This window comes from Papio anubis, chromosome 7, assembly GCF_008728515.1.
Source record: "Papio anubis isolate 15944 chromosome 7, Panubis1.0, whole genome shotgun sequence".
NCBI lineage: Eukaryota > Metazoa > Chordata > Mammalia > Primates > Cercopithecidae > Papio > Papio anubis.
The window spans coordinates 67426751-67448736 of NC_044982.1; the positions used below are offsets into that span (position 1 = coordinate 67426751).

Sequence of the window (21986 nt, forward strand, 5' to 3'; positions counted from 1 at the left end):
ACAAAAATTAGCTGGGCATCCTGGCACGAATATTTAAGTCCCAGCTGCCCAGGAGGCTTAGGTGGAAAGATCACCTGAGCCCAGGAGGTTGAGGCTGCAATAAGCTGTGATCCTGCCACTGTACTCCAGGCTAGGTGACACAGTGAGACTCTGTCTCAAAAAAATATATAAAATAAGATAAAATAAACAATTGCTATTTGAACAAGAGTTAGAAAATCTAGTCCTGTCAGCATTTAAAGAGGAAAAGACAGGCATGAAATGAAAACTCAGTGTTTTAGGTTTTTTGTTACTTAGTTTTTATTTCATAATCATAAACTTAACTCTGCAATCCAGCTAGGCATGGATGGAAACAAGGAAAACATGGAGCTCAAAGGAAACTGCAGTGAGAGCACAAAGATTATAGGATACTGCGAGCAAATGGGGTAGAGGAGTGCTCTGCTGAGCTACAGACAGAATGGTCTGGTGGTTAAGATAAAACACGTCAAACTTACTAGAGTTATCCACAGTCAGCAATGGTGATTTTGCTGGTCTTGCCACTGGACCCAAAGCGCTCCATGGCCTCCACAATATTCATGCCTTCTTTCACATTGCCAAAGACCACATGCTTGCCATCCAGCTACTCAGTCTTGGCAGTGCAGATGAAAAACTGGGAACTGTTTGCGATGGGTCCAGCATTTGCCATGGACAAGATGCCAGGACCTGTATGTTTTAGGGTGAAGTTCTCGTTATTAAATTTCTCCCTGTAGACAGACTTGCCACCAGTGCCATTATGGTGTGTGAAGTCACCATCCTGACACATAAACCCTGGAATAATTCTGTGAAAGAAGGAACACTTATAATCCAATCCCTTCTCTCCAGTGCTCAGATCATGAGTTTTCTGCTGTCTTTGGAAGCTTTTCTGCAAACTGCTTGAAGGAGATGCGGCCCAAGGGCTCGCCGTCATGGTGAACCCCAACGATGTCAAAGAACACGGTGGGGTTCACCATGGTTGATAGTACAGGGCTCCTGGCGGCGGTATCTGCAAAGCCAGTGTTGTAGGTTTTAAATGAGCATCAGCACCCTGGCCTAGGGTGTTGTTAAGTGTGCCACTTCTCTTGTCCTCACATTCATTTGTCATGCATGGGGATTAGACTAAATGATCACAAAGGCTTATTTGAGTTTACAATTGTGTAATTTCCATGTGACTTATTAATTAGCCTTATTATATTTAATACAATTGTAGTCATTATGTGTGCAGAATAGAGGATCAGACAGATGTTATTCCATGAATATAACTTTAACACGCTATTGATGCTGAAAATTAAAAATTAGAAGAATCTGAATATTGCTTTTTCAAGTGACTACTCCAAAAATAGTTGGCCAGTGCTTTAACCTGTCAGTATCTGAACAAATGGAAGAGAATCCATGTTAGAAAAAAACTCCAAGTGCTTCAATACTGGAAAACAGAGTAAACCTAAAAAGGAAAAGTAGAAGTGAAAGCTCCATCTGGTGGTTAACATCTACAATTCCAAGAAATTGACATTATACTTCACTGACTGTAGTGCTGGAACCTCAGTTTAGAAATATCTGTGGGTTCTGAAGTGGGAAGATTACTGGCTGTTATGTATTAACTAATATTTAATGGTAGAAGGCAAAGTCTTTCATAGGGTGTTTAGAGTACTTGACTCAAGATAGTCCCTGGGAAAAAAGTTGCAAGGTCAAATATCTTTAAGAAATGTTCTTGGCTACACGTCTTTATTCGACCACAGGATCTTTCCCTCTCTTTTTAGTCTCTGGCATTTTAAGAAATGCCAGTTTGAGGAAGTAGTGAACTTTGGAGTATATGCTTTTAAAAGACTTTCTTTTGAAGGGAGCTTATATGAGATTTTATATTTTTTACAATGTCTTAGATGTTCTGACCTTCCTTTCACAGGACTTAAAAAAAAATTCCATTCCCTTTCTACTCTTCCTCAGGTTGAAGCCTTGTAACCAGCATACTAGAAAAAATTATAGGTGTGGTGGTTCATACCTATAATCCCAACACTTTGAAAGGCCGAGGTGGGAGGATCCCTTGAGTCCAGGAGTTCAATTCCAACCTGGGCAACATAGCAAGACCCCATCCCTATTAAAAAAGAAAAGAAGAGGCCAGGTGCGGTGGCTCACACTTGTAATCCCAGCACTTTGGGAGGCTGAGGTGGGTGGATCACTTGAGGCCAGAAGTTCAAGACCAGCCTGGCCAACATGGTGAAATCCCTGGAATAATAGGCGTGAGCCACCGCACCGGCCTGACTTTCATCTTTTTTTTTTTTTTTTTGGGACAGCATCTTGCTGTGTCGCCCAGGCTGGAGTGCAATGGCGTCATCTCGGCTCACTGCAACCTCCACCTCCCGGGTTCAAGCAATTCTCCTGCCTCAGCCTCCCGAGTAGGTGGGACTACAGGTGCCCACCACCACGCCCAGCTAATTTTTATATTTTTAATAGAGATGGGGTTTCACCATGTTGGCCAGGATGGTCTCGATCTCTTGACCTCGTGATCCACCTGCCTTGGCCTCCCAAAGTATTGGGATTACAGGTGTGAGCCACTGCGCCCGACGACTTTCATCTTTTTTAAAGCATAGCTTGGAATAATTGATCAGTAAGGATGAAATAATTCTATGGATGATGAAGTAGCAGAATGTTTCAACATACAAAAAAAAAAAAAATTAGTAAATCCCATGATGTGTCCTAGATTTATAAGAGTCCAATGGACCTATACGAGAACTGCAAATAGAATGAGTTTTATTCTATTTTTTAATTTTATGTATTTTATTTTTGAGACTGAATCTCACTCTATTGCCCAGGTAGTGCCACAGTCGTGCAATGGCGCCATCACGGGTCACTGCAGCCTTGACCTCCCCGGGTTGAGGTGACTCTCCCACCTCAGCCTCCTGAGTAGCTGGGATTAAAGGTGCACACTACCATGCTCTGCTAATTTTTCTATTTTTTTTTTTTTGGTAGAGATTGGTTTTCACCACATTTCCCAGGCTGGTCTTGAACTCCTGGGCTCAACGGATCCTCCCCCTTCAGCTTCCCAAACTGCTAGGATTACAGGTGTGAGTCACCATATCTATTTTTTTCAGAAAATAAATTTTCTCTTTGTTGTTTGGAAGACTTCTATGAAGGAATAAAAATCATGAAATATCAATCCTTAAGAATAGAGCTCAAAGACAAAAAAAGAACCCTGAAAGGCTAAAGTTGGGTCCAGTAGATCCTGATCCTGATAGTATATCCAAGAATTAAAGTCATTCATCTTTTTTTTTTTTTTCTTTTTTTGAGACGGCATCTCGCTCTGTCACCCAGGCTGGAGTGCAGTGGCGTGATCTCGGCTCACTGCAACCTTTGCTCCCGGATTCAAGTGATTCTCCTGCCTCAGCCTCCTGAGTAGCTGGGATTACAGGCACCTGCCACTGCGACCGGCTAATTTTTGTATTTTTAGTAGAGACGGGGTGTCATCATCTTGGCCAGGCTGGTCTAGAACTCCTGACCTTGTGATTCACCTGCTTCAGCCTCCCAAAGTGCTGGGATTACAGGCGTGAACCACTGTGCCTGGACTTAGTCATTCATCTTAAAGCACATAAAGACAGATGCAACTGAGTTTGTTATGCATCCTAACATCTATTTCATTGTAATAGGGAACCAAAACCTTTGATCAACTGAAAACAAAGGAATTAGTTTTTGTTTGTTTTGTTTTTTTTTTTTTGAGACGGAATCTCGCTCTGTCGTCCAGGCTGGAGTGCAGTGGGGCGATCTTGGCTCACTGCAAGCTCCGCCTCCTGGGTTCACACCATTCTCCTGCCTCAGCCTCCCAAGTAGCTGGGACGAGTAGCTGGGACTACAGGCGCCCGCCACCATGCCCAGCTAATTTTTTGTATTTTTAGTAGAGACAGGGTTTCACCGTGTTAGCCACGATGGTCTTGATCTCCTGACCTCGTGATCTGCCCACCTTGGCTTCCCGAAGTGCTGGGATTACTGGTGTGAGCCACTGCGCCTGGCCCGGAATGATGAGTTTTTAAAAAGACTTAATTGAGCTGGATGTTAAAGATGCCTTTCTGGAAACCATGAAATGAATGAAACTACCAAAGGTACTATACTTTGATTTATTCCTCACTGAATTCTAGGATTTCTGTGGATCTTCTCAGCAATGTTGCTAAGGTCTGAATATTTGTCTCCCCCCAAACTCATAGGTTGAAATTCTAACTGCTAAGGTATAGGGAGGTAGGGCCTTTGGGAGGTTAATAGGTCATGAGGGCTGGCCTCTCATGAATGGGATTAGTACCCTTGTGAAAGAGACCCCAGAGAGCTGGCCAGCCCCTTTTGCCATGTGAGAACACAGTTAGACATCTATGAATCAGAAAGCAGGTCCTCACCGGACACCACATCGGTTGGCATCTTGATCCTGGACTTTTCAGCCTCCAGAACAGTGAGAAATAAATTTCTGTTGTTTATGAGCTACCCAGTTGAGGGCATGTTGTTTTAGCAGCCTAAATGGACTAAGATCTATGTCTTTTTACCCTACTCATTCTTAGATCTTGTTGCTTTTTGTGGGTGTACTTATTCCACCTTTATAACATTACCCCTGCTGTTCACCTGGTGTGCTGTCAAGAATCTTCATTAAGGTAGCACCCTGAACCTACTTTATTTGGAAGCCTACACTAATTTTTAGCTTTCGATTCCCATTGCCCTCTTTAGGATTGTATTACAATTTGACAAGCAAACTCATCCTCTTCCACCTTCCAAAACAACTTTAATACACACATCATAGAAAGGGAAATATATGTTTGGTGCTGCTATCTTTTTTTTTTTTTTTTTTTTTGAGATGGAGTCTCACTCTGTCACCCAGGCTGGAGTGCAATGGCGTGGTCTTGGCTCACTGCAAGCTCCGCCTCCCAGGTTCAAGCATTTCTCCTGCCTCAGCATTTCTCCTGCCACTGCCTGTAGCTGGCCTGTAGCTGGGACTACAGGAGCGTGCCACCACACCCGTCTCATTTTTGTATTTTTAGTAGAGATGGGGTTTCACTATGTTGGCCAGGATGGTCTCGAACTCCTGACCTTGCGATCTGCCTGCCTCTGCCTCCCAGTGTTGGGATTATAGGCGTGAGCCACTGCGCCTAGCCTGGTGCTGCTGTCTTATTTATCATGAATACGAGCTTTGAAGGACAGGGACTTGATCTTTTTTTCCATTCCATAAAATGTGGATATGGCTAAACTTTGCAGGATTTTAGGTGTTGTCATATATGCAATTAATTCCATGGGCACTTAATTCCATTCCTCTCACTGAAGGATGGGGTTGTCTGAGACCACCAAGCTCTTACGTCTCACCAGTCTGTTGCTTTCTCATTTTGTTCAACTTTTTTCTTGGAAAGAAAAACATTGAATATATCAAGATGAATCAGTCAAATATTGTACTGTGTGTATGTGTTGGGGGTGGGGGGAAACAGAGTAGAGGTGGCAGAGGCAATGTAGGAGGAAAAGACAGGCTGACTAGAATACATAAATAGTACGTGAAATCTTTCGGGCCAGGGATCTGGGCCTACCTTGCCTACATCATATCACCAGCATCTCAATCGTGTCTGGCACATAGTAAGTGTTCAGTAAATATTTGTTGCACTAAGTGAAAGAATGAACTCTCTTTTTTCAGAGATTTTTTTTGTGATTCTCCGAATCAACCAGGGTCCTTAAGATGTCCTGGAGGCCGTCTCCATTTCTCTCGGTAAGTTAAGGTGTCCGAGTGGCATCAGTGCTCCACTCCTTCTGCGACCTGCAGGTAGTGGGATACGCTGTGGCTCTGCGGAGCGGGGTGAAGGAGCTCCCCCGGCGCCGCTCCCTTTCCCGGTCCCGCTGTGCCCGGTCCCACGCCCCTCGGCCGCCCGGCTGCCTGGGTTGTCCGGGTTCTTCCGCCCCTCTGGCTCGGTCCCCGCTACCTCTCCTCCCTTCTCCCCTCTCGGTACCTTCGCCCGCCGCGCGCCTTTCTCAAATCCTCCGGTTATTAAGCTCAGGGGACGGTGGCCCGCCCGGGTAACTCTGCGCCCGCCCCTTCCTGCCCCCTTCCTGCCCTCACGCCCCGTCCCCTCCTCTTGACGTGGCAGAGGCGGCGCCAGCCATGTTGGCCGGGCGGAGGTCTTCGGTGAGGCCCGGGGCGGGGTGGCGCCAGCCCTGATTGCGGTGCCACGGACTGCTCCTCCTGGGCGGAGAGGACTGATTTTGCAAAGCGGAGGCTGCGACGGGTCCGGCAGGGGGACAGTGAGGTAAGGGCCGCCTCGTCTCCGCTCCTGGGGGACGTCAGGTGCGCAGCGGAAAGCGGGGGCGGGCTGGCGGCGGCGGGCTGGCGGCTGGGGTCCTGGGGTGGTCCCGGCTCTGCCCTCTCGGTGCCCTCGGGCCCGCGAGGTGTGTCGGAGCCTGAGGCCCAGTCCGGCGCGGGGAGCGTTGAGCGCTGAGCTTGCCACCCTCTCACCCACTTGGCTCTGCCGGGGCCGGGGGCCCGGGCTCCTCCTCTAGCTCCCCAGGATTCGGTGGAAAGATGGGAGTCGTGTGGAAAACGGTGGTTGGAGCATCTCGCCCAGCACCCACTCCCACCTCCTGGGCCACCCACCCCCACCTCCTGCTCCACCCACCTCCACCCAAGCCCATCATCGCCTCTGGGCCCTTGGACTTTCTGTTTCACTCCTTGCCAGATCTGGAGTGTCCTAGACTTTGAACCCAATTAACTACGTCACCCGTAATTCAGCCTTGGAAGTTAAAGGGGTTAAAGGGGAAAAGAGCTAGGTAAAGATAATGCCTTAGGTTTTGATTACAAAGAGTTGAGTTTTCCAGCAGGACCAATCCTATCCCATTGGGCTTTCTTTCTAAGGCAAGTAGTGTTTCCCGATTTGGTGGTAAAGGTAGTACCTGAGGAAAGTAATAGTAAATCTACATCAATCACTGGAGGGGGTATGTGGAATTTTCGTTTTCACGTGAACTCCCTCAACCTCTACCCTCCAAAGCCATGGATAACTAGCCAAATTAACTTGATTTAAAAAGGTTTTAGATTAAAATATAAGTGCATGTTAAGTTTTCCTTCTTTTCCTCCTCTGGTAGTGAATGAATATCATTTCAGAAGTGGCCTGATGTCGGCTCACTGCAACCTCCACCTTCCCGGGTTCATGCCATTCTCCTGCCTCAGCCTCCCGAGTAGCTGGGACTGCAGGCGCCTGCCACCACGCCTGGCTTTTTTTGTATTTTTAGTAGAGACAGGGTTTCACTGTGTTAGCCAGGATGGTCTCGATCTCCTGACCTCGTGATCCGTTCATCTCGGCCTCCCAAAGTGCTGAGATTACAAGCGTGAGCCACCACGCCGGGCCTGATTTACAGAATTTTAGAGTTAGATGGGATCTTGTGGTTTTCTAGTCCAAGTCTCTTATCTTGCTGATGAGAAAAACAGAGGATTCAGAGAGGTTAAATTGTCCAAGATCATAAGAAGACAGTTCATTGAGGATTTTACAAGTGAAAAGTAGGAGACAAATTTAATTGGCTACTAACAAATACATCTAATTGGAAGGAACTCAAATTTACTTGGCAAGTAAATTTTCAATTAGGTATGAATAAAAGGGCTTAAATTAGAATATGAGAAACTATCATAGGGAAAGTCTTTTTGGTTTGTTTGTTTGAGATGGAGTCTCTCCCTGTCACCCAGGCTGGAGTGCAGTTGAAGGATCTCAGCTCACTGCAAGCTCCGCCTCTCAGGTTCAAGCTGTTCTCCTGCCTCAGCCTCCCTAGTAGCTGGGACTAACAGGCGCCCGCCACCACGCCTGGCTAATTTTTGTATTTTTAGTAGAGACGGAGTTTAACCATATTGGCCAGGCTGGTCTCGATCTCATGACCTCCTGATCCACCCGCCTCGGCCTCCGAAAGTGGTGGGATTACAGGCGTGAGCCACAGCGCTTGGCCAGGGAAGTCTTTTAAAATACTACTTGGGCACATATTTGATATACTAGGTTAAAGTGACATAATGGTTTGCTTCTTAGCTTTTAGCTCTATTATGATAAAATTATGTAACTAAAGTATATTGTACTGAAATCGGACATTTCTTTAGAATAGTCTTTTGTGTTTTGTATCACTTAAAAAAAAAAAAAGACTAGTGGCTGGGCGCCGCGGCTTATGCCTGTAATCCCAGCACTTTTGGAGGCCGAGGCGGGCGGATCACCTGAGGTCAGGAGTTCAAGACCAGCCTAGCCAACAAGGTGAAACCCCATCCCTATTAAAAATAGAAAAATTAGCCGGGCATAGTAGCTCGCGCCTGTAATCCCAGCTACTCGGGAGGATGAGGCGGGAGAATCGCCTGAACCCGGGAGGTAGAGGTTGCCGTGAGCCGAAATGGCGCCACCGCACTCCAACCTGGGTGGTAGAGTGAGACTCCATCTCAAAAATAAAAGAGACTAGTATGCTAAGTCTGCATTCTAATATAGTGTGTGGAATTTCTTTGGTTTAATACTTTTATGCAAACCTGTTAGTATTAGGGGAGAGAGTGCTTATCAAATAATATCATTTTATGAAAAGCTAGCTTGTGGCTGGGCCCGTTGGCTCACACCTGTAATCCCAGTACTTTGGGAGGCGGAAGAGGGTGGATCACCTGAGGTCGGGAGTTCGAGACCAGCATGACCAACGTGGAGAAACCCCATCTCTACTAAAAATACAAAAATTAGCCGCGTGTGGTGGCTCATGCCTGTAATCCCAGCTACTCAGGAGGCTGAGGCAGGAGAATTGCTTGAAACCAGGAGGTGGAGTTTGCGGTGAGCCGAGATCGTGCCATTGCACTCCAGCCTGGGCAACAAGAGCAAAACTCTGTCTCAAAAGAAGAAAAGAAAAGAAAAGAAAAGAAAAGTTGGCTTGTAAAAGGACTTTATTTCAGATATGCCATTGTTGGACATGGGACTAAGCCTAGCAAACTTTGTCCTTGAATTCGTGATTTTAAGATTGCATGACTACTACAATGGAAAGGTGAGGGAAGTCAGGGAAGTGTTGTGCATAGCCAAGTAATTGGACCAATTAAGAAACAGGACTTTTTTCAAACTACTGCTGGAAAGTGGGAATGTAAGAAGTATAATAGATGTGATTTAGCAAGCAAATTGATCTTAGAGCAGGGAGATTGAGAGGAAAAAATGTGAAGAAGAGAAGGGGAGCTGTGCCCAAATTTCACTAAGGTGATACTTAGTATGTCTTAAGAAGTAAGGATGTAGAGATACAATCCACCCTGTTAACCAGTTGAAAGTTAAACCTGGCTATTGTCTGTGTGTGAATGTCTTCCTGCTAAGACTCCTGGAACCTTTTGTAGTGTGGTTTCCTCATGGTCCTAAGGCAGTTGTTTTCAGAACCCTTAACTTAAACATTATTGAGTATCCAAAGAGAAAAAAAAAAAAAAAGGCTAAACAGAGGACAGGTGGGTTTTCACATCTGTTTCTGCAGTTCATTGTGATACATTGTTTTGGTTGAATTGTATGAAGGATTAATTAAGAAAATAAAGGGTTAAGGCTGGGCGCGGTGGCTCACGCCTGTAATCCCAGCACTTTGGGAGGCCGACACGGGCGGATCACAAGGTCAGGAGATCGAGACCATCCTGGCTAACATGGTGAAACCCCGTCTCTACTACAAAATACAAAAAACTAGCCGGGCGAGGTGGCGGGCGCCTGTAGTCCCAGCTACTCGGGAGGCTGAGGCAGGAGAACGGTGTAAACCCGGGAGGCGGAGCTTGCAGTGGTCTGAGATCCGGCCACTGCACTCCAGCCTGGGCAACAGAGTGAGACTCCGTCTCAAAAACAAAACAAACAAACAAACAAAACCAAAAAAAATTAGCTGGGCGTGATGGCGGGTGCCTGTAGTACCAGCTACTTGGGAGGCAGAGGCAGGAGAATGGCGTGAACCCAGGAGGCGGAGCTTGCAGTGAGCCGAGATAGCGCCACTACACTCCAGTCTGGGTGACAGAGCGAGACTCCGTCTCAAGAAAAAAAAAAAAAAAAAGGTTAATTGCAGTGTGGAATCTGAAAGCTTAGGAGTGAACTTTTTGAACTTTGTTACCTTCAAACTCATTGGCCTACTCTGCACTTTGAACGGACCATCTACTCTTGCATGATATTTTAGCATCACAAACTGACCGTTTGGAAGATGTTGCTTCACTGAGTAATATATATCTTCTAAATGTTAATACATTTCGTTATATGCTATCAAACAAATTAGATTAATACCAACACTGAGCTCATCAGAAAAATCTTCACATATTAGGAACTTGTCAAGCTTATGGTAGCAGGCACAAGTTTTAAAACAATTTAATGACGGGGAGCGGTAGGGCTCACGCGTGTAATCCCAGCACTTTGGGAGGCCGAGGCAGGCAGATCACGAGGTCAGATGATGGAGACTATCCCAGCCAACATGGTGAAACCCCGTCTCTACTGAAAATACAAAAAATTAGCTGGTTGTCGTGGCACGCGCCTGTAGTCCCAGCTCCTCGGGAGGCTCAGGCAGGGGAATTGCTTCAACCTGGGAGGCAGAGGCAGAGGTTGCAGGGAGCTGAGATTGCCCCACCGCACTCCATCCTGGCAACAGAGTGAGACTCCGTTTCAAAAAAAAAAAAAAAAAAAAAAAACCCAAAATTTAATATTTGCTTGAAAGCTCAAATTTTTATCATTGGCAAAATATACTATCAGTTGTTTTATATAAAGTGATGGGTTTACTTCATACATTTTTGAGAAAATATCTGTATAATACGTAAGTACTAGTTATGTACTAGCCTTGGGAGAATTGAGAAAACAGTCATTCAAAACACTTTTTGTTTTGTGTTTTAGCTATTTTAATGCCTTTTGCAGATGTGTTTTAGATGCATTTTATTTTTTTGTTATGACACATTAGAATTTTTATTTTTTCTTAACTACACTAGATTTCTTATGACTTATTTTGTCAAATGTAGTCATCCCTGTTCTGATTTCTTTTTATTTTATTAATTTTTTTTTTTTTTAAATTTGAGAAGGAGTCTCACTTTGTCGTCCAGGCTAGAGCACGATCTCTGCTCATTGCAACTTCCACCTCCTGGGTTCAAGTGATTCTCCTGCCTCCTGAGTAGCTGGTATTATAGGTATCCACCGCCAGCTCAGCTAATTTTTGTATTTTTAGTAGAGATGGGGTTTCACCATGTTGGCCAGGCTGGTCTTGAACTGCTACCTCAAGTGATCCGCCGGCCTCAGCCTCCCAAAGTGCTAGGATTACAGGTGTGAGCCACTGTGCCTGGCCTTAAAATTTTTTATTTTTTATTTTTAATTTTTGTGAGTACATAGTAGGTGTATACATGCATCTTAAATTATAGGAGCAATTAAGTAGTAAACACAATTTTATTTGCCTTATGTTGTGTATAATAAATGTGGAAGAGGTTTGCATAGTCTTAGAACTTATATTCATATCAGTGGAAGCTGTTGCTAAAAACTGGATTTCTAATTCCCCCCTCACCTCCACATCCTGGTTGTTTTTTCTTTATTGCCACCTGTGTTACAGTGGGGTTTGACATCTTCTAACTCTCCTCAGAATACCCCACACCTTTGTTTTATCATTATCTTTCAACACTTTTCCTTGAAAGCTCATACCACCCTTCTCGAAGCTGTCTTCTATATTTACCTTCAAAATAGTTTTTTTTTTTTTTTGAGATGGAGTCTTGCTGTGTCGCCCAAGCTGGAGTGCAGTGGTGTGATCTTGGCTCACCGCAACCTCTTCCTCCCCAGTTCAAGCGATTTCTCCTCCTCAGCCTCCTGAGTAGCTGGGATTACAGGTGCATGCCACCGAGCCCAGCTAATTTTTTTTTTGTATTTTTAGTAGAGACGGGGTTTTGCCATGTTGACCAGACTGGTCTTGAACTCTTGATCTCATGTGATCCAACCACCTCAGTGCTGGGATTACAGGCTTGAGCCACCGCGCCCGGCCCAAAATAGTCTTTTCTAAACAAGTTTAGTCTTGGGATTTCTCTTTACCCTTTATGTGCCTTTGAAAAATCCACAATCTTTTTTGATTAGCGTAAGATTTTCTAGCTGTCTCCAAGATTCTGGCATGATTGGAGGAAATACAGTGTTTTCTTTAATTTTTGTTTTCTTGTTTAAAGAAGAGAAAGTTCTTAACTGCTTGGAATGCTTAGATTTGTTAAGCTTCAATTTCTGTCATTTGTTTTATCAAAATTTATTTGAAAGATTTTCTAAAATTAAAATTGTTATATCTAGCTTTTTCCCCCTAAATAATATCTCTTCTTTCTTCACTTTAATTTTAGCATCAGTTTCTCGTCCCACTATTGTTCTTAGCAACTTTAAACATCCATATTGGGTTTTCCAGGCACCCTAGGTTCACAGTTCACTTCTTTCAACTTGACCTCCTTCATGTCTGCTACATAACACTTGAATGTCTTTTGTCATCCCACACCTTTAAATTCTTCAGCTTCCTTCCATGACTAACCACTGTTGCAGTTTGAGAGCATGATATAGAGCTGTTGCCTATGTAGGAAAGCTGGCATCCTATCTAGGCATTTAGACAGTAAAAATGGAGCTGTCTTTTGATACTGGACCCTTCCCAGAGTGCATCCTCTTCCCCTGGTTAGTAAACTTAGATTATTATACTGAAATTTTGTATCTCAAATTGGAGTTTAAAATGCTGTCATAATTTGGAATGTTCAAAATATTCTGAAGTAAGTTTCTGCAGAGGAGTCTAAATGATATATAATTGGGGGAATTGGGGGAACAGCACTTATCAAGCATTTTATTTATTGTGTCACAAATAGTCTGTACTTGCACAATAAGAAAATTACCTGTCCAAAGCAGAAGTGCCCAGTTTTAGGAAAATATTTTTGTTATATACTTTTTTTTTTTTAATGTTATCTATTCTGTAGAGGTATCTCCTGCTTGTTTTTTTGTTTTGTTTTGTTTTTTTTTTTTTTTTTTTTTTGAGACAGAGTCTCACTCTATTGCCCAGGCTGGAGTGCAGTGGTGCGATCTTGGCTCACTGCAAGCTCTGCCTTCCGGGTTCACGCCATTCTCCTCCCTCAGCCTCCTGAGTAGCTGGGACTACAGGCAGCCGTCACCACGCCCGGCTAATTTTTTTGTATTTTTCGTAGAGACGGGGTTTCACTGTGTTAGCCAGGATGGTCTCGATCTCCTGACCTCGTGATCCACCCGCCTCGGCCTCCCAAAGTGCTGTGATTACAGGTGTGAGCCACCACACCCGGCCTTTGTTATATACTATTAAACTTTCTCTTCTATAAAGTTTAGTGGAAACTTGTTATTTTTTAGATAGAAACCATGTGAGTTTTAGAACTTTATAATTTTGAAATCTGTTTATATGAATTCATGTAACTTTCAAAATTGATATGGAAAACATAGGATCTAGGTTTCCCCCCATTTTTGCATTTCTTTGCTATATACCCTTAAAGAAATAAGACACTATTTTTTGCCATCACCTTTCAGAGTGAATAGGAAAGTGTTAAATACCTCTTATTGGGCCTCATGGACATTGGTCATTGGGTAGAGCCATTAATTATTTTGTTACAAGTTGCTTGCTAATTTTTTTCCGAGATAAATATTTTCATTTTGTCCTGATTTTTTTTTTTCTTTTTTTTTGAGATGGACTTTTGCTTTTGTTGCCTAGGCTGGAGTGCAATGGCACGATCTCGGCTCACCACAAACTCTGCCTCCAGGATTCAAGAGATTCTCCTGCCTCAGCCTCCCGAGTAGCTGGGATTACAGGCATATGCCACCATGCCTGGCTAATTTTGTATTTTTAGTAGAGATGGGGTTTCTTCTTGTTGGTCATGCTGGTCTCCAACTCCCGACCTCAGGTGATCCACCCGTCTCGGCCTCCCAAAGTGCTGGGATTACAAGTGTGAGCCACCGTGCCCAGCCAGTCCTGATTTCTAATGTGTTAATATTGCTGAATAGGGGGAAAACATACTTACTTTGAAACTTCTTAAGAGGATCCTGGATTTTAAAATATTTTAAAATTTCGATGCAGAAATAAGAATCAAACTCCACAATGACAACCTATTTGGAATTCATTCAACAAAATGAAGAACGAGATGGAGTCCGATTTAGTTGGAATGTTTGGCCATCAAGTCGACTGGAAGCTACAAGAATGGTTGTTCCTGTGGCAGCCCTGTTTACACCACTGAAAGAGAGACCTGACTTACCACCTATTCAATATGAGCCTGTTCTGTGTAGTAGGACCACTTGCCGTGCAGTTTTGAATCCTTTATGGTAAGTAAAATATATAGAGAAACTAATGTGGCAATGAGATTTTAAAATGCAGGGTTTTTTTTTTTGCATATTTTTATAAAAATCCCTTTGTTTTTGTTCATAGTAATTTTTTCAAATTAGGACAGTCAGAAAAATCCAGAGAGCTGTAAAATTTTGGGATCATTCTAGTTGTAGTGAATTGATAATATAAAGAGACCAAATGTAAGAGTGTCACTATAAAAACTGTTAGATCCCATCAGTGTCTTCTGAATAGTAGTGCTGGATATGTATCAACCCATCTTGTGTTATTAGATAAGTCATAATTGGCTGGGCATGGTATCTCATGCCTGTAATCCCAGCATTTTGGGAAGCCGAGGTGGTGGATCACCTGAAGTCAGGAGTTTGAGACCAGCCTGACCAATATGGTGGAACCCCGTCTCTGCTAAATACAAAACTTAGCTGGGTGTGGTGGCATGTGCCTGTAGTTCCAGCTGTTCAGGAGGCTGAGACAGAGAATTGCTTGAACCTGAGAGGTGGAGGTTGCAGTGAGCTGAGATCATGCCTCTGCACTCCAGCATGGGCGACAGAGTGAGACTCCGCCTCAAAAAAAAAAAAAAAGTGTCATGATTGAGTGACATGATGTTCCAAAAATGTTGTGACTTCTGTTGCTTAAGCCAAAGTCTCAGGAATCATCTCTTACTTCTCTTTCCATTCCCTCTCCCCCAGCCAATCCACTAGCAAATCTGGGTGATCTACCTTAGAACGTTACAGATTCTGTCTCTTACAGCCTCTTATTCCATCTCTGGTAGTATACCCTGCTTCAAGATACCACCATCTTTTTTCCTGGGCAATTTCAATATCCTCCTACCTGCTCTCCCTGTTTCTATTCTTGTCTTTCAGCAGTCTGTTCTCCATCCAGAAGCTAGAGTTTTATGAATGAAAATCTGATTATTAAAATCTTCCAGAAGTAGCTTCTTATTTTTGGAATGAGAAATCCAAACCACTTATCAAGATCTGTAAAGCCTTGTATGATCTAGCCTCTGTATATATTTCTGCCTTCATCTGGTATTATCCATTTTCTTTATTGTTATCTACATAATACCTTAACCCTGTTACCCTCTTTCTGATTCTTGAACATACCAAACTTATTCCTGCCTCGACACTGGTATAGTAGCTGTGCATTCTGCCTGGATTCTTCTGTCTCCAGATTTTCTTGTGATTGGTTCCTTTTCATTCTGGTCATACTTTAGTTGTCTATTTAAGAAGGCTGTTTTTTAAAGCAACCCTCTTAAACACATTCTTACATTCTGCTTTGTTTTGTTTAATCTGTTATTACTATGTAAAAGTATTTTCGGCTGGGCGGAGTAGCTCACGCCTGTAATCCCAGTGCTTTGGGAGGCCATGGTGGGAGGATTGCCTGGGCAGCAAAGCAAGACCCCATTTCTACAGGGGAAAAAAAAAGAAAATATATGTGTGTGTGTGTGTGTGTGTGTATTTTTTTTTTTTAATGTATATATGCTGGGTGTGCCTGTAGTCCTAGCTACTTGGGAGGCTGAAGATGGGAGAAACACTTGAGCCAGGAGTTCAATGCTGCAGGGAGCTATGATTCTACCATTGTACTGCAGCCTGGGCAATAGAACGAGACCCTGTCTCAAAAAAAAAAAAACAAAACGTATTTTCTTGTTTGTGCATCTGCTTGTCTTTTGTCTGTCTGTCTTTTCTAGAATGTAAACTCCATGAGAGCAGTTCTCTTTTTCTTGTATCACCAGCACCTAAAATAATGATTGGTACTTATTAGGCATTCAGTAAATATATTTTTGACCTGAATATATGTTTTTTAGGTCTGAGTGTAGATGTTACTGAAGTCACTTGAAGAAAAAAAATAGGATTATTTTAATTTTATTGATATTACTGTATATGTGTGTGTATATATATTTTTGAGATGGTTTCACTCTTGTTACTTAGACTGGAGTGCAGTGTCGTGATTCTGGTTCACTGTATCTTTGACCACCTGGGCTCAGATGATCCTCCCACCTAAGCCCCCTGAGTAGCTAGGACTACAGTCATGCGCCACCATGCCTGGATGATTGTATTTTTTGTAAAGATGGGGTTTCACCATATTGCCCAAGCTGGTCTTGAACTCTTGGACTCAAGCCATCTGCCTCCTCAGCCTCCCAAAGTGCTGAGATTACAGGTGCGAGCTACTGCACCCAGTGAATATTTACTGTATGTTAAAAGTTATATTCACCATTTAGGTAAACTTGTATATGTTAAAAGTATGAATTAGATATTGGTAGTGTCTAAAACTACATGGCTTTTAAGAGTTACTTTTACTTTCAATTTGAATATGTTCATGTTTTAGGAAGAAATTAATTTTATTGAAATTTGGATTTTTGTAAAATTGAACTGAAATATGAACCGATGTATCTTTTCTTTTTTTAAAACAGTCAAGTGGATTATCGAGCAAAACTTTGGGCTTGCAACTTTTGTTACCAAAGGAATCAGGTAAGAAAACATCCATTGCATGCCAGGTGCGTTGGCTCATGCCTGTAATCCCAGCACTTTGGGAGGCCAAGGCAGGTGGATCACGAGGTCAGGAGATCGAGACCCTCCTGGCTAACACAGTGAAACCCTGTCTCTACTAAAAATACAAAAAAAGTTTGCCAGGCTTGGTGGCAGGCGCCTATAGTCCCAGCTACTAGGGAGGCTGAGGCAGGAGAATGGCGTGAACCTGGGAGGCGGAGCTTGCAGTGAGCCGAGATCGCGCCACTGCACTCCAGTGTGGGTGACAGAGCAAGACTCCGTCTCAAAAAAAAACATAAAACATCCATTGCAGATGTTAATGCCAAAATACTAGTCATGTAGAAAAATGCATATTTAAAAAAAGATACAAATAATTATTTCTCATTTAATGAAAATGCCTTTTTAAAAATAATTAAATGATCAGGAAATGCTTTCAGTTTAAAATTTTATTAATCTTTCTAGCCTATAATTTGTTAAACATTTTTGTTTTTTTTTTTCTATTTGTAGTTTCCACCTAGTTATGCTGGTATATCTGAACTGAATCAGCCTGCTGAACTTTTACCTCAGTTTTCTAGCATTGAATATGTAGTTCTGGTAAGAACATAAGAACAAATATTTAAGAAAGTTTTAAAATTTATACTGAAATAATTGTTAAATTGTGATAATTTGGAAGCAATCATGCTTAATTCTCACATTGATTCGATGGAACATTTCAAAGGTAAACCGTTGAGGTCAGTTTGAGCAGGGTAATTCCTATGTTGTAGTTATTTGATGGGTGGCTAAGATACTGGGTAGGGTGGTGTGATTTACTATACTGAGTAGATCAGTAAACAATAAAGTATCAATCTTGCTTTGTAGTTGGAAATTCAGTTAACAAATACTTAGTCAATATGATGCTGGAGTTGGCTAATGTATCCCCCAGGTCTAGTTAATGAAAATAATCTTGCATTGATCCTTCTTAGGGAAATCATTTTTATTCTCTTTCTGAATACCTAACATAGTTGTTTGCATGTTTAAGTGTGGAAGTAATATATTTTATGAATGTTTTAGAGAAAACAGTTATGATTCACTTGGACCATTTAATAATTTGTCCAGCCTGGCTAGTTTTCAGGTTTACTAATTATTTTATAAGAGTCAAATGAAACCTTATGCCTGAGTTAAATAAAATGGAAAGTGAAAGTCCCCTCTGTGTAACTATACCTAATGTTCTTCTTACTTTTTCACCTGATAATATGTCTTAGATCTCTCTCCATGACAGTAGAAATAACCTATTTCATTTCTGAAATGGCTTTACTAGGATACTTTTGTTTCCGTTATTCAATTAATTCCCTGTTGACTGTCTTGTATATTGTGCTTTAAACTATATATTTTTTCTTTTTGGTGAATTTTTTAAAAGCGTGGTCCTCAGATGCCTTTGATATTCCTCTATGTGGTTGATACTTGCATGGAAGATGAAGATTTACAAGCCCTGAAAGAATCCATGCAGATGTCATTAAGTCTTTTACCACCTACAGCTTTGGTTGGACTTATTACTTTTGGGAGAATGGTTCAGGTTCATGAACTTGGATGTGAAGGCATTTCAAAAAGCTATGTCTTCAGAGGAACAAAAGATTTGTCAGCCAAACAACTGCAGGTAAACAACAAGAATGGTAGTTTTCACCTATCTGAACATTACTCTATTGATGTTTATAAATGCTTTCTGTATGTTTCTAGGACAAATTTTTATTATGAAAAACTATATAATGGTATTATAACAAAGGCTTTAAATTCAGTGCTGGCCTCAGTATTCTTTTCACGTACCTTAAATTGTTATACAGATTAAAGACCCTTCACTTTTAACTGTATCTTTAAAATTTAAAGTCAAACCAAAGGTCTTTTACTAGAGATTTGAAGGGCTTATGAAGAGTCATGCTGAAGGCTAAGAAGAGCAACCGCAGAATATTAGCTTGTTTCTTTTTTTTTTTTCTTAAGAGTTCAGCTTTTTTATTGAACATGTTATAAAAGAGTTAGTCAAAAAGACCAAAGTCGGCTGGGTGCAGTGGCTCATGCCTGTAATCCCAGCACTTTAGGAGGCCAAGGCGGGCGGATCACAAGGTCAGGAGATGGAGACCATCCTGGCTAACACGGTGAAACCCCGTGGCTACCAAAAAGACAAAAAAATTAGCCGGGCGTGGTGGCGGGTGCCTGTAGTCCCAGCTGCTCAGGAGGCTGAGGCAGGAGAATGGCGTGAACCCGGGAGGCGGAGCTTGCAGTGAGCTGAGATCACGCCACTGCACTCCTGCCTGGGGAACAGAGCGAGACTCGTCTCCAAAAAAAAAAAAGACCAAAGTCCATGTCATCATCATACTCCTCAGGTTCTTCTTTCTTTCTTTCCACTTTCTTTTCCTCAGCTGGGGCAGCAGCAGTGGTGGGGGCAGGACCTCCTGCTGGTGCAGCACCAACTGTTGGAGCAGGTCCACCAGCCCCTACATTGCAGATGAAGCTCCTGATGTTGACATTGGCCAGTCCTTTGCAAACAAGCCAGGCCAGAAAGGTTCAACATTTATATCAGCTGGTTTAACAAGAGCATTGATCTAATCCACTGTGATGGTCACCTCATTGTCATGCAGAATGAGGTCCAATTAGATGCAGAAGAACTTGAGATGGAGGCCATGGTGTGGGCGAGTGCAGGGCTGGTGCTGCCCGACACAGTGCTAGTCACCTGATGAAGGGAGGGCCTCACCCCAGTTCCTCATAAGAACTGATCACCTTGGTGGCTGCTGAGGAGAGAGCTTTTGCTTCTTAATGTTTCACTTAGGAACTAAATACTTTTAGTATGTTTGGCGAGGGGAGTTATTTTGAGACTGGACAATTTTTAGTTTATGAACTATGGTTGCATATGTATTTTAGTGGTTTTTATCACTGGGACAAATTGAAGCTTTCTCTTCCAAGGCAAAGGAGTTATGTGTAGCATGCTAGGATCATCTGCTCGGCTGAACATCTTTTTTTCTGCCCAGAGATTTTGATAGTCCGTAAGAGAGTAATAAGTGAATGTCTATTTGTATTGGGAGATGGTTGGTATATATACCTTATATATATAATATAAGATTGTTCATGTAGGTACTTTGAAAAAACTTTCTAAGTAATTCTGGTGCAACTCCTAGTTGAGAACAGTTACCCTAGAAAATGATAGAGAAGCCTGGCATAAAGTTGACAGATGTAAAATCAGACTTCAGAGGCTTCCAGGTAGACCAAAATGAAGAAGGAAGGAAGAGATTTTTGAAGGTGAGTCTAATTTGAAACTTGGCAGACTGAGGTAGTGGTGCTACAGAGTTAACTTAGAGAACATACTAAGGGAATTTGCAGGCTTAAATGGGGAGGATAATGAGTAATAAATGTGTTAGTCAATGAGTAGTGAATAAGATTTGAGAAGGTAGAGAAAGTTGAAGTTTGTTCTTTTTTTTTTGAGATAGAGTCTCGCTCTGTCGCCCAGGCTGGGGTGCATGCCACGATCTTGGCTTACTGCACTCTCCGCCTCCCAGGTTCAAGCGATTCTCCTGCCTCAGCCTCTTGAGTAGCTGGGACTACTGGCATCCACTATCATGCCCGGCTAATTTTGGTAATTTTGTAGAGACGTGGTTTCACTATATTGGCCGCGCTGGTCTTGAACTCCTGACCTCAGTATATCTGCCTTCCTCGGCCTCCCAGCGTGCTGGGACTACAGGTGTGAGCCACCGCGCTCAGCCTGAAGTTTGTTCTTTTAAGAGGTTTGTTGTTGAAAGTAATGAAGGAGTAGATAGCATGGGAATTTGAGAGAGAACCGAGTTAAAGAGATGTACTTTAGGAGGAAGGAGAAAGGAAAGAGACTAAAGAGGGTGAGTGAAAGTAAGAGTGAGATGAGGAAAGTGAGGTTTAGGAAGACATAGTGGGGATTCCTTCAGGAGCACAGGAAGCGGAGAGGAGAATCATGTTTCCGTGAGACAGGAGAGAAAGTGAACCAGTTTAAATCTCTGTGCTTTAGTTTTTTTCATTTGTAAAATAGAGATAGTAATAGTATTTACCTTATAGTGTAGTCATGAGAATTAAGTGAATTATACATTTAAGTGTTTGCTACTATTAATGTTATTATTAAATTATGAATTTATTTAGAATGGTTTACTGTTCTGATTGTAGAGTCCCTTTTACTTAAATTATGTAATACATGTGAAGCACGTAAAACATCTTCCTTTTTTCTTTTTTTTTGATGCAGAGTCTTGCTCTGTCATCTAGGCTGGAGTGCAGTGGCATGATCTTGCAGTCTCTGCCTCCTGAGTTCAAGCAATTCTCCTGCCTCAGCCTCCTGAGTAGCTGGGACTACAGGCATGTGCCACCATACCTGGCTAATTTTTTTTTCTGTATTTTTGGTAGAGACGAGGTTTCACCGTGTTGGCCAGGATGGTCTTGATCTGCTGACCTCATGATCCGCCTGCCTCAGCCTCCCAAAGTGCTGGGATTATAGGTGTGAGCCACTGCGCCTGACCAATTGTTGTATTTTTTAGTACAGACAAGGTTTCGCCATGTTGGCCAGGTTGGTCTTGAATTCCTGAGCTCAGGTGATCCCCCTGCCTCGGTGTCCCAAAATGCTGGGATTACAGGCGTGAGCCACCGAGGCCAGCCTAGCTTTTTTTAGTTTGTTTGTCTGAGATGGAGTCTCACTCTGTCACACCAGCTGGAGTGCAGTGGCATGATCTCAGCTCATGGCAACCTCAGCCTCCTGGGTTCGAGAGATTCTCCTGCCTCAGCCTCCCAGATAGCTGGGATTACAGGAGCACACCACCATGCCTGACTAATTTTTGTATTTTTATTAGAGATGGTGCTTCACCATGTTAACCAAGGCTAGTCTTGAACTCCTTGACCTCGTGATTTACCCACCATGACCTCCCAAAGCGCTGGGATTAGGCGTGAACCATTGCGCCTGGCCCTAATTTTTGTAGTTTTAGTAGAGATGGGGTTTCACCATGTTGGCCAGACTGGTCTCAAACTCCTGACCTCAGGTGATCCACCCGCCTCGGCCTCCCAAAATACTGGGATTACAGGCGTGATTCACCACACCTGGCCACATCTTCTTTTTTCAATAGGCAAGCGAATGCCTGCAGACTAATTTTTTTTTTCCTCCACTGAAACATTTTTATTTTCTTTCCCTATCTATCTCGTTGAAAAGAGCCTGGTCTTTGCTCTCCAAATAGTCCTGAATTCAAATTTTAA

The 21986-nt window shown here is 42.8% G+C and overlaps 1 protein-coding gene and 1 pseudogene across 1 annotated transcript in view; one reads left to right on the forward strand and one right to left on the reverse strand.

The window, feature by feature from the left end:
* Positions 1 to 279: 279 nt before the first annotated feature.
* LOC116275655 lies at positions 280 to 2079 on the reverse strand (annotated as a pseudogene).
* A 4067-nt stretch (positions 2080 to 6146) lies between these two features.
* SEC23A (Sec23 homolog A, COPII coat complex component) overlaps positions 6147 to 21986 on the forward strand; it is a 72107-nt gene continuing 56267 nt past the window's right edge. Inside the window, exons 1-5 of the mRNA XM_009211444.2 lie at positions 6147 to 6263; positions 14020 to 14261; positions 16688 to 16745; positions 17271 to 17357; positions 18160 to 18396. Of these exons, the coding sequence (XP_009209708.1) occupies positions 14041 to 14261; positions 16688 to 16745; positions 17271 to 17357; positions 18160 to 18396 (603 nt within the window). The 5' untranslated portion in view covers positions 6147 to 6263; positions 14020 to 14040. The remainder of the gene's footprint in view (positions 6264 to 14019; positions 14262 to 16687; positions 16746 to 17270; positions 17358 to 18159; positions 18397 to 21986) is intronic.